The sequence below is a fragment of the Euphorbia lathyris genome, chromosome 8, assembly GCF_963576675.1.
Source record: "Euphorbia lathyris chromosome 8, ddEupLath1.1, whole genome shotgun sequence".
NCBI lineage: Eukaryota > Viridiplantae > Streptophyta > Magnoliopsida > Malpighiales > Euphorbiaceae > Euphorbia > Euphorbia lathyris.
In genome coordinates this window covers 24133184-24146629 of record NC_088917.1, presented here as the reverse complement: position 1 = coordinate 24146629, position 13446 = coordinate 24133184, and the positions used below count along the sequence as shown (strand labels likewise).

The following is a 13446-nucleotide window of genomic DNA, read 5'->3' as shown; positions in this document are numbered from 1 at the left end:
ACTCAAAAGGCTAGCAGTGGAAATAAATTTCGCCGGATTAGACTTGACGCATAGAGGAACTCCCGGTCCAATCAAGGCAGCAAGCCTAGCAGGGTCGACCCGCAGTCGCATCATACCAAAATGAAAAGGGACGGGAGTGTTGCTCCCTCGCAATCCGGTCAATAGCGAAAAATCTCGAGGCGAGATGGTCATCTCCCCAAAGGAAAGGTGGAAGGTGTGGGTCGAGTCAACCCACCGCTCACACAGGGCCCGTAGGCCAAAAGGATCACACACCCCGTTGGTGCGGGGCAGCGCTGCAATAAAGGATCCGAAGCCCAACTCCTACACACGGGCTCTCGCCGCGACACCTAGCCTATCATACCATGAGAGAACCCCGGCGGTGGTCCCCGAAATCTCAATGAACTAAAAAGGAACAAGATAAGAAAATTTAAATACAGCTCCTAAAGCATGCAATTGAAAAGAACGCGTTAAGACTAGGTATTCTTTCATTTTCTAACCTAGAGACATCCGGTCAGTTAGGACCAATTTTCTGCAAAAATCTCTCATGTAGGGTCCTTCACGTAAGGTTGAGTCAATTCTTTGATCCACTCTCGTCTGCGGCGACGAGGAGCGTAGATTAGGTTTTACTATTCACATACGTTAACGGGCATTAGGTAAGTTTTTACTATTCACGTCGTTTTCACTATTCACGTGCATTAGCTAAGTTTTTACTATTCACGTTGTCACTATTCACATGCACTATTCACGTGCACTATTCACGTTCATTAGCTAAGTTTTTACTATTCACGTGCACTATTCGCGTTTTTACTATTCACGTGCACTATTCACATGCACTATTCACGTTTTTACTATTCACGTGCACTATTCACGTTTTTACTATTCACGTTCTACTATTCACATGCATTAGCTAAGTTTTTACTATTCACGTTGTCACTATTCACGTTGTCACTATTCACGTTCATTAGCTAAGTTTTTACTATTCACGTTGTCACTATTCACGTTTTTACTATTCACATCGTTTTTTACTGTTAACATGCATAAATTCGTAGTGCACTATTCACATGCATATAGCGCGCATTCTTACAAAAAACAAACAGGTGTTACGTGTAAATAAAGGAATTCACGTTTTCTAGCTAAAGTCCTCTAAGGCAGTCTAAGAGTTAGCATGCAAATCATGTTCGTATAGGAGTGCTAAAGCCTAGAGTTCAAATCAAATAAAAGTGAGAAACCACTTACCTCGTTGCAGCGTGTCCTGCTCAAGTGTGTCGTGGGGTCGTGGAAGGTATCCACTCTATCTAGGTTTACGTAAACCTCGTCCATACCTCTGGTGCCATCCCATTCGTCTAAATCCATCCCGGGAATAATCCAAATTGAAGTCTACTGAGAGAAAGAGGAGAGAGAAGGTGTGGGGTTGAAATGAAACCCCACCACCTTATATAGGAAAAGGGAATGACATTCCCGTAAATAGTGAAAAAAGTACGATTTGACATAAAGGTAAAAAGTAAATAATTAATTATCAGGTGCACAGACCTCCGATTTGCAGTCCGTTTCAGCCTGCATTTCTCCCAGATAGTGACTAACATTGTCAAAACATCAATTCCAGACAACAGTTAATTTTTACAGAACAGTGACACCAGTCAAAATACAGACGACAGTCAACTGAAAAACAATCAGTAGTCTATGTCATTTCGGACTAAGACGTGTGCCCATTGAATCGCTGAGATGATAGCTCCAGTGAGAAAATACAGACAACAGTGTGGTAAGAAAATCCAGAAACAGAACCCGCTTTTTAGCCATTTGACTCACGGTCGCAGACCGGAGTTGCTTTTGAGCCATTTGACTCTCGGTCGCAGACCGAAGTTGCTTTTTAGCCATTTGACTCACGGTCGCAGACCGGAGTTGCTTTTGAGCCATTTGACTCACGGTCGCAGATCGGAGTTGCTTTTGAGCCATTTGACTCTCGATCGCAGACCGAAGTTGCTTTTTAGCCATTTGACTCACGGTCGCACACCGGAGTTGCTTTTGAGCCATTTGACTCACGGTCGCAGACCGGAGTTTCTTTTTAGCCATTTGACTCTCGGTCGCGGACCGAAGTTGCTTTTGAGCCATTTGACTCTCGGTCGTGGACCGAAGTTGCTTTTGAGCCATCTGACTCACGGTCGTTGACCGGAGTTGCTTTTTAGCCATCTTCACCGCAATCTTGAAATGGGGTAGCTGTTTAGCCATTATCCCCGCAGTCGTAAACCAGGGTAGCTGTTTAGCCATTATCCCCGCGATCTTGAAATAGGGTAGCTGTTTAGCCATTATCCCCGTGATCTTGAAATAGGGTAGCTGTTTAGCCATTATCCCCGTAATCTTGAAATAGGGTAGCTGTTTAGCCATTATCCCCTCAGTCGTAAATCAGGGTAGCTGTTTAGCCATTATCCCCGCAATCTTGAAATAGGGTAGCTGTTTAGCCATTCTCCCCACAGTCGTAAATCAGGGTAGCTGTTTAGCCATTATCCCCGTGATCTTGAAATAGGGTAGCTGTTTAGCCATTATCCCCGCGATCTTGAAATGGGGTAGCTGTTTAGCCATTATCCCCGCGATCTTGAAATAGGGTAGCTGTTTAGCCATTATCCCCGTGATCTTGAAATAGGGTAGCTGTTTAGCCATTATCCCCGCAATCTTGAAATAGGGTAGCTGTTTAGCCATTATCCCCGCAATCTTGAAATAGGGTAGCTGTTTAGCCATTATCCCCGCAATCTTGAAATGGGGGTAGCGGTTTAGCCATTATCCCCGCAGTCGTAAACTAGGGTAGCTGTTTAGCCATCATCCCCGCAGTCGTAAATCAGGGTAGCTATTTAGCCATTATCCCCGCAATCTTGAAATAGGGTAGCTGTTTAGCCATTATCCCCGCGGTCATAAACTAGGGTAGCTATTTAGCCATAATCCCCGCGGTCGTGAACTAGGGGGCAGCCCGAAGCAGAGTCTGATGCAGTCAGAGAGCAACGCCGGAGCGCGCAGCGCAAAGGTCAGGTATGTTTCCTCCTACTCGTTACGTGTCTTTTAATTTTATATGTTTTACATTGCAAGTGTTACGTTAGTAAAAACGTTTTCGAACCACACACATCACTGTCAAAATAGAAAAGTAGGGGCAACTGTAGACACCGAGTCGGAGGAACTGTGACGAAAACCTGAAACAAGACGGTCGAAGCGATTGATTCCAGAAGTTTTGAAAAATATATAAAGAATAATGAGCTGAGGAAAATTAACGGCACGACGCGGGCACACAACGGCATCCCGCACGCGGACGACGATGGCCGAACGCCCGCTTGACGGCTCGAGACGTGCGCGCGGCGTCCGTCGGACGCACCGCGAGTGGCACGCTCTCGACGCCCGAGCAATGCCTGGGACCGCTGGCGGTGCGCGCCCTCGTGGGCCGTTGAGCACACGTGCCTGGCAGCGCGGGGCGCGCGGTCGGCGGCCGCGACGTGCGAGCGTCTAGCTGCGCGGAACGCGCGCTCGGCGGTCACGGAGTGGACGCGTCCGACGGCGCGGGGCACGCCCCGAGGGTCGCCGGGCGGGCACCCAACCACGTTGGGCAAACGCCCAACGCGTCGGGCGGACGCCTGACGAGGGTTGGGCGCGGGCGCCCAACCTCGCGTTGGGCGCTCGCCCAACGCCGTTGGGCAATCGCCCAACACATGTTGGGCGGCCGCCCAACCACAATGGGCGACGCCCAATTTTTTTTTGGGCGTCGCCCATTGTTCCGGGATCCGTTTCCCTATATAAGGGCACAGATCCCAAGGTGAAAGAGGGGGGGATTTTTGGAGGGGAGAGCTTTCTCACACTAGATATGTTTCTAGAGAGAGGAAGTGGATTTTTTGGGAAAAAAACATTTTTTTTTCCCTAAAATTGAAAATCTCTAAATTTCCTAAGTTCAATTTTTACTAAATTTTTCATAAAAAACGGGAGCTCGCGGTTCGTGGAATCAATCGGCTTCGACTGTCAGATACCGAATTAAAGGTATTATCCGAGGACTAGACTCTTTATTTTATTTAATTGATTCTCTCCTTCTATTTTTTTTTATGCTATAGTTTTTATTCCTTTAGTTATTTATTTATTTTGTCACGTTTTATTTAATTAACGTATTTATTTAATTTTCGTTTCGTGTTAAATAAAATTCGGTTTTGTTTCAAAATAAAAACCTCGTTTTGGATATCCCAATACGAACCGTGATCCGATAAAAAGGTAGTTCGGGTATCGAAAATGTTGTAATTATAAGTTTTTTATTTAAAAGAGGTTTCCAAATAACGTTTTAAAATAAAAACATCGTTTTAGGAACTTCCGTGTTCGACTATGATCCATTTTTGGTAGTTCGGAAGTCCAAAACGATTGAATTAGTTTTAATTTAAAGCTTTTGAATAAATCTGGAAAATATTGGAGTGCTGCTGTAATTTGCCAATTCTGTCACTAAATGCTGTTTACCGACGGATTTTCCGTCGGTAAATCTGCCAAAATGTAAAAAATGCCATTTCGGTCCCTTTTTCTTAACTTTTGGACTTTTAATCCTTAGTATATATATATATATAATTATGTAATATATTCTTTTCAAATTGTTTTAAAACTTTAACATATATAATTATTTTAGGAGATTGGTATTCCATTTTTATTCTAATTTTTTTTGTATATGTACATATTACTTTCTTTCTTATTATTATTCATTTAAATTACATTAAATTCTATTTTAAATGTTATTTACTTGGGCATTTTGGGAGATAATTAGTAGATATTGGGGGAGGAACATATAGTCTTTTTGACATTAGGATTATATTAGTTATGTATATATATAGTTTTGGGGTATATTTGGGTTATCTTAATTATTGTTAAATAAAATTATTTTGAGCGATAAATGCTATTTTCTTATTTATGAATTTCATTCACTATTTTCTTATGTTTAAAGTATAAATATATTATTTTCATTATTCTTTCTTATATATGTATTAGATAGTATATTTTCTTTTACTCTTATTTTATGTCTTTTGGGCTAAAATGTGTAAATATATATCTATATTATTTTCTTTATTTCTTTTGGTCATTTATAAGTCCATGTTTCAAATGGGCTTCACTTGGAAAAATTAATTTTTGGACCTAAATGTGTTTATTGATGTAATTATAATAGTTAGAGAGTTCATTAAATAAGTGAGGAAAATAAGTCACAAAAAGAGAGTTTTCAATTAAATTATTTAAGCTAATGAGCTTTCTTAGATCTCTAATGTAGATAAATAGAGTCATTTTGGTTGATATTTCAAATCGTCTTCAAAACACCACGTTTTAAAACCTTAGTCCGTTCCAACGACGGATTAAGCGAACATTGTAATCAAAATCGTTTTCTTTGTTAATAATGGAGATTTTGAATCGCTTTCTTAATGAATTTGTACAAAATAAATTTGACTTGTATGTTTAACCACGTTTTCTTATTAAAAGGCTTTTACTTTAACGTTTTCAATTACTCGAGTCGTTCCAACGGCGATTCGGGTAAGCTTCATCAAACGGGGTTTTAAAACGCACCTAAATCGTTCCAACGGCGATTAAGGTGCGAACCATGTAATAAACATCGTTTTGGGGAAATAAGTTAATGTAGAATAGACACACAACATAACATTTAAATACGGTTGTAAATAAATCACTTCTTTCTTCCCCCTCTCTGTGTATGTATAAACATAAATGGGTGATTCTTTACTGATGTGGCTTTTCAATATCATATGCTCAAAATGGTTTCCAAAAAGAGAAAGAAAAGGGTTTCAAATGAATTTTAAACTTAAAGAAGTATACGATTAGTCCGTTATCGCCTAACATGATGAGTAGGAGGCCGGTGGTTCATAACCGGGCGATGTCGGGGTGCCTAGTAGCCTTTCTCCGGAAAGGAGCTAGCCTTCTCGGCTCGTACCTAAGTTTCCCGAACCCACACCGGTCTCCCGCAAGGGATCGGTGTTCATTTTCCCATTCGTGGGTGGCGACTCTTCCATATCTCCGAGCTCCGGTCCTGCCGAGCAGCTTGATTCCGCGATTGGTTGCTTTCGGCGCCAATCACCGCTTATGTCGCCATGAGGTTGTCCACCCCCCGGTCTGCCCGGGAGATTAGGCCGCGGCACCTCGTCTAACAGCGGCGTTTAAGACGCGTGATGGATTGTATGAGTGTCTAGTGATGCCATTCGGGATGACCAATGCACCGAGCACTTTCATGAGGTTGATGAACCAAGTCTTGCATCCTGTGATTGGGAAGTTTGTAGTGGTTTACTTCGATGATATTCTCATCCATAGTAAGACGTTGGAAAAGCATGTGGAGCACTTGAGGACCGTATTAGCCTTACTCCGGGAGAACCAACTCTTTGCCAATACTAAAAAGTGTGACTTTGTCATGGAGAGTTTGGTGTTTCTCGGTTATATGGTCAGTGGGAATGGAATCCGGGTTGATGAAGAGAAAGTTAGAGCTATTCGGGAGTGGCCGACTCTGAAGACCGTTGGGGATATTAGAAGCTTCCATGGGTTGGCTACTTTCTATAGGCGGTTCATCTGGAATTTCAGCGCTATTGTGGCTCTTATGACCGAGTGTTTGAAGAAGGGTAGAGGCTTCAAGTGGGGAGATGAACAAGAGAGCAGTTTTGCCTTGATAAAGGAAAAGTTAAGCACCGCTCCGATTTTAGCATTTCCAGATTTTGATAAGCTTTTCGAAGTTGAGTGTGATGTGAGTGGAGTAGGAGTTGGGGGAGTATTGATGGAATAGAGGAGGCCCATTGCGTATTTCAGTGAGAAGTTGTGTGACTCGAGACAAAAGTGGGCCACCTATGACAAGGAGTTCTATGCGGTAGTGCAGGCTCTCACGACGTGGGAGCACTACCTCATTGGAAAAGAGTTTATGTTGTATACCGACCACCAAGCCCTCAAGTACTTGGGAAGTCAAAAGCAAATCCGGAGCTCCATGCATGCTAGATGGTCCGCTTTTGTGGATAAGTTCCCTTATAAGCTTCTCCACAAAGCGGGTCAACAAAACAAGGTGGCAGATGCCTTGAGCCGGAGGGTAACCCTTTTGAAAACTGTAGCCTTGGAGTTAGTGGATTTTGAGCACATCAAAGGAGAGTATGATGAGGATCCGGACTTTGGAAGTGAGTGGAAAAAGTGTAAGAGCAGCGCCGATGGAGGCGAGTATCAGTTAGTGGACGGAGGCGAGTATCAATTGTGCCTTCCGAGTACGTCCATACGAGAAAGGGTGATTCAAGAGCTACACGGAGGGGTGTTAGGGGGACACTTTGGAAGGGACAAGACCTTTGAAGTGGTTAGTTCCCGTTACTTTTGGCCTAGGATGAGGAGAGACGTGGCGTACATCATGGAACGATGTGAGACGTGCCAAACATCCAAGGGGCATGCTACTTATGCCGGATTACGCATGCATCTCCCGATACCCGAAACCATTTGGGAGGATCTCTCTATGGACTTTGTATTGGGGCTACCAAGAACACAACGGGGGATGGATTCCATTTTCGTGGTGGTAGATCGATTCTCAAAAATGGCTCACTTTATTCCTTGTAGAAAGACTAATGACGCCACCGCCATTGCCAAGCTGTTCTTCTGAGAGGTGGTGAAGCTACATGGGGTTCCAAAGAGTATAGTGTCGGATAGGGACACGAAGTTCGTTAGCCACTTTTGGCGGACTCTTTGGGCCATCCTCGGAACCACGTTGAAGTTTAGTACCACGGCTCACCCCAAACGGATGGACAAACTGAAGCGGTAAACCGGACTTTGGGAAATTTATTAAGAAGTAAGTGTCGAGACAAACCCAAGATGTGGGATTATGTGCTCGTCCAAGCCGAGTTTGCCTGCAACTCCGCCGTGAGTTCTACTACCGGGAAATCCCCTTTCGAGATCGTGTACACCAAGGCACCAACCATTCACTTGATTTGGGGAAGATTCCCAAAGGGGAGAAGAAGATTGTAGCCGCCCACAACTTAGCCAACGACTATCATAGAATGCACCAAGAAGTCCGACACAGCATTGAGGAGAAAAATAGCAAGATCAAGGCCAAAGTTGATGAACACCGGAGAGATGTACAGTTTAAGGTTGGAGATAAGGTGATGGTGTACTTGGGAAAGGAGCGGCTCATGCATGCCCCAGAGATTGGCGTCACGCCCAACCTATCGGGCGTCACCCCCGGCGTCCGTTGGGCGATGCCCAACTTACCAGGGTTGCGCCTGGCGTCTGATTGGCGACACCCAACTTGCCGAGGGTCGCGCCGGGCGTCCGCTAGGCGACGCCCAACCTGCTGGGTGTCACGGGGCCTACCGTCCGGACCCGTGCGGCGCTTACTTGTCTCCCCCAACCGCGCCAGGCGTCTGCTGAGCGACGCCCAACTTGCCGGGCGCCGCGCCCGGCGTTCGCTGCGCGACGCCCCCTATAAATTAATTATTGTAATATTGTATAGAAAAACAAAAAATGTGGCCCTATAAATTAACCATATTTGATATAGAAACCCGGATATCGATTACGTAGTATTACTATTTTGACTGCTCAGCAAGAGCACGTTAGAATGGATTTGATTCACATTAATTAGAGTAGCACCATGCCATATGCTTCAGGATTAAAAAATGGAAATATATCTACTTCAGCATAAGGGAACGTTATAAAAGAAGCAGAATAGTTGCTTTCTCCATATCCATTTCTATCTAATGGCTTTTCATCAATATCTCCTTGTAATTCTGGTCCTCTTAAACATGCAAAACATGGCCATTTCTCAGCCTATCCTCCAAATGCATCACAGCAGATCATGCAACTTTCCTTATTGCGATAGCTGGAGGCTCTCTTCGAAACAAACAACGCAGGTTCCTAGGCAAACATTCCTTCCCAATGCTTGAGCTTCATCGATAACTATATGTCCGGAAAACAATACCTTTCTGACTCCGAGGTCATTGCTTCCGAATCACTTGCTTTCGCTCAATCACTAAATATTGCCGGCGATGGCAAGGACGTTTGGGTCTTCGATATTGATGACACTCTCCTCTCCACTTATACATTTTTTCAGGCTCGTGGCTTCGCGTAAGTTAAATGTTGCATGCACTCGAAGCGTTTCATGCACATTTTTTTATTCGTTTCCGAAACTGAAACTCTTGATTTCCGTTTTTTTACATGTTAATAATGTTACCATGCATGTTTCTAACATATATGTTTTTTTTCCATAGATCGGAACCTTTGGAAGTATTAACATTGGAGGCATCAGCAAATATAGATATGTTTAATTTGCCTCCTTTACCCGAAAGTTTGAAATTTTACAAGAAGCTACTGAAAATGAACTTTAAAATTATACTCTTAACTGGACGAACTGAAAATCTAAGAATCAGCACAGAGCTAAATCTTCTTGAAGTAGGATACACCAACTGGGAAAGACTAATTTTAAGGTATATATATATATATATATTTATTTATTTAATTTATTATGTCATTCAGCTAGCTAGCTAAGAATTAAGATAAAATGTTAATTAATGTGATTATTTTCATTATATGATATAGGAATTCGACCGATGAAGTTAAGACAGCTATTGAGTACAAATCTGAGAAGAGACAAGAGCTGGTAGATGAAGGCTATATAATACATGGCAGTTCAGGAGATCAATGGAGTGATTTATTGGGATATGCAGTTGCAAAAAGATCATTTAAACTCCCTAATCCTATGTATTATATTGCTTAATTGTGATGTTGTTGTAACTTTTGCTTAATGTTCGAATAAGGAAGACGTATCTTCGACTACGTGCTATAAGTATAGTACTTGTATTTGTATCAATAAGACAATCAAAATGGTTTGCATATCCATGCTTCTCAATGCTATTTATTATTAAAACTTTAAGCATATAAGAACGTTATTGTCACGTCCGGTCTAAATTTCTAGAATTTATACCTAGATATTAATATATATTATAATTATTAGGTGTATGATTTTTATTTGGTATTATAGGAAAAGTTTGGAGTTAATTCGATGGTTTTATGTGTCAATTAAAAGTTTAGAGCAATTTTTAAAAGATTATAGAAAGATGGAGGATCAAACGTGATATTTACCAAACTTTTCTCAAATATTCCAGAGAATATCGGATGATCCATCATCATCTATATCTTTTCTTTTTCTTTTCTTTTCTGATTCCTTTTATATTTATCAATTTTCTCTAAACCGTTTCTCCACCGTTTCTTTGATTTACGGAAATTCGACCGTCCGAATCACTCAAAATTGAAACCATAGCATCCTTATACATAGTTCTAAGTCCTAACCGAAGAGTTTTTGAGTTTCGGAAGTGTTTGGAGGGAAACGTCTTAGACAGAATTTAGCGGCGAATCGATCGGGTGTGACAGTTTGGTATCAGAGCTCTAGATTAAATTCTTCGGACCTAAGGTTGATAGTAATTGAGGAATATGAATATTTGGTGCAATCTAAGAAATAATTTGAAATTTTTCGAGGATTGAGTAACTAGCTAATGAGGGGTAGACATGAGATTTGATGGTTAGTAACATATTGGGTGTATGAAAATTAGCAACTGATTTGATATTTGGTGATATGGGTTACATGTATGAAGTATGACTTGGAATTGATATTTGAGAGTTTAATAGTTAGCTTGCGACCATATATATATGAAATATGAGTAAATTATAACTTTGAGCTAGAGATAATAGAGAATTGTCTATCTAGGTGCGGCGGGAGAATCAGATTCGTATATGAATCTTATAATGCATTTTACGACCAGATAGAGGCTGAATTTGTCATAGAGTCCTAAATGAAAGTTCTTTATTTTTGTCTTACGTTTCCAATGGTTTTTGAATCGCCTTAATCGGACTCCGTATGAAAAAGTTATGCTGGAAACGGCATATGTTGGTCATTTTAGCATTAAACCAGAATTTTGTTTTTGCTTTGATTTTTCTCCTTATTTGAAAGACATTGCTACTGGTTTGATATTATGATAAGTTGGTCTTCTTAGGACTATAGGAGATTGAGGAAATTTTTTTTTTTTTTTTGGTAAGAAGGGAAGAAAAAAAACAAACAAACAAAAACCTAACCCGGGATCAGTCTAGGAAGACTGACCCCAATCCTATCCTCAAGAAGAGAAGGTAACAGAAAAGAAGGAGGAACGGAAAGGGTAGAAACACCTAACATCCCCCCATGCCCAGCAGCTGCCAAGCGATCCGCCACGCGGTTTTGCTCCCTATAAATATGGGAGAAGGTAAGAGAATCGAAGGCAGGACGAAGCCTCAAGATGGCTTTAATGAGATTCTGACTCTTAAGACAAACAACCTGTCTATCCGAAATCCTGTTGATAGCCTCTAAATTGTCAGACTCCACCGAAAGTCTTTTAACACCCATGCGAATGGCGAGTTTAATGCCAGACAAGATCCCCCAGAGCTCCGCAGTAAAGGAGGAGCCCATACCTAAGTTATGGGTAAACCCAGCCAGCCAGGCGCCACCAGGAGATTGAGGAAATGATAAAGTGATAAATTGAAGATAATAGATATGGGATTGAGAAAGATAAAATATGGAGGTTTCATTTAATGGGTTTGGAAGTTGATGAATAATTGGGAGATTATAACATGAATTTAGTGTATTATAGAATCTTAAGTTGAATAAATGAGATCTGAAATTTAAATTACTGTTTTATTGGTGAACTTCATTGGGTTGAGGTTTAGAATTATTGAGAGTTGTATAAATGATGTTTAGAGAGATACCGATGTTAGTGATCAATGAGAAGTAAAGTGGGAGAATATATTAGAGTTCATGATTTGATGATTAAATAGGAAAATTTGGTAAGTTTAAATAGTGTTTGAGGAAATAATTAAGATAGGAATTTTGAGGACAAATTTTTCTGATTTTAAGCACAGTTTGAGGTAGGAAATTAAGAGATAAATATGATATAAGAGGAAATTTTTAGTTGACGTTTGTGTGATTATGGTTTAATTAAGTTTATACAAGGATCAAATTGAGTGTTTATAGGTCAAATAAGAAAATCGAATGATATTATAGATTTATTAACTTTTATGGGTGTAAAGATATTATTTGGAGTTTGGAAAAAAAAAACATTGATTATCGTAATTTAGGTACTCTATCTTCCTTGGTTATATGGTTTGGAGAAAAGATTGAAGTTTATTTAGATTGATAAATGATATACATAGTGGTGAGAAAAAAATAGCATGTTAGCTTAATTGATTTTGAGGAGTTAAATGGAGAATTATAAAAGTGATGTTGATATTAAGATTTTAGGAACTGATTCGTATTGATAGGAAATTGTATCATCATAATGAGGTTTATATTTGATTGATGATAATGATTGAAGATTATAATATAAATCATGATTGGAGTGAAAATTTATTGATTCGAATTATTTGAAGTTTAAGAAAAATATAATATCGTACATATTAGTGGTTCAAACATGATTTTGTTTTGAAGTCTATAGAACTTGGAGATAGGTGAAATATATTTGATATATATGCAATTGATGAAATCAATTGTGATTTAAATCTATTAAAGTGAGATGTGGTTTAATGATAGGAAGATGTGAATATAAAGTGTATCATATTATATAAAATTGAATATATGATATTTGGAGTTTTATTGTGGATTATGGTGATGAAATTAACAAGGTTGAAATTGAGAGTTACTAAGAGTTATGTATAAATAATTGGTACAGTGATTTGGATATGGATAAATGATGGAGTTAATGGAAGGAAACATTAGAATTTGTGGCTTTATGATGATTATAAGGAATCTTGATAATGTGAAATAATTTTGTGATCTTGGAGATTATTTGAGGAAGAGAATTTAGATTAGAGAATGTGAATGTGAATTTCGAGGACGAAATTTCTTAAGGTAGGGAGAATTGTCACGTCCGGGTCTAAATTTCTAGAATTTATACCTAGACATTAATATATATTATAATTATTAGGTGTATGATTTTAATTTGGTGTTATAGGAAAAGTTTGGAGTTAATTCGATGGTTTTATGTGTCAATTAAAAATTTAGAGTAATTTTTAAAAGATTATAGAAAGATGAAGGATCAAACGTGATATTTGCCAAAATTTTCTCAAATATTCGACAGAATATCGGATCATCACCATCATCATCTATATCTTTTCTTTTTCGATTCCTTTTATATTTATCAATTTTCTCTAAACCGTTTTTCCACCGTTTCTTTGATTTACAGAGATTCGACTGTCCGAATTACTCGAAATTGAAACCATAACATTTTTATACATAGTTCTAAGTCCTAACCGAAGAGTTTTTTTAGTTTCGGAAGTGTTTGAAGGGAAACGTCTTAGACAGAATTTAGCGGCGAATCGATCGGGTGTGACAGTTATTCTGAATATCTATAGTTTATTGTCGTCGTGGGAACGATGATGAACTAAGGACTAGTATGTGCCTTAGGTGATGATGGTGTTTTA

The 13446-nt window shown here is 40.0% G+C and overlaps 1 protein-coding gene across 1 annotated transcript in view; it reads left to right on the top strand.

Moving 5' to 3' along the window:
- The window catches only part of LOC136203891 (acid phosphatase 1-like), a 47424-nt gene extending 37703 nt beyond the window's left edge, over nucleotides 1–9721 (top strand). The window contains exons 3-4 of the mRNA XM_065995107.1: nucleotides 9401–9431; nucleotides 9544–9721. Coding sequence (XP_065851179.1) covers nucleotides 9401–9431; nucleotides 9544–9721 — 209 coding nt within the window. The remainder of the gene's footprint in view (nucleotides 1–9400; nucleotides 9432–9543) is intronic.
- The last annotated feature ends 3725 nt before the right edge of the window (nucleotides 9722–13446 follow it).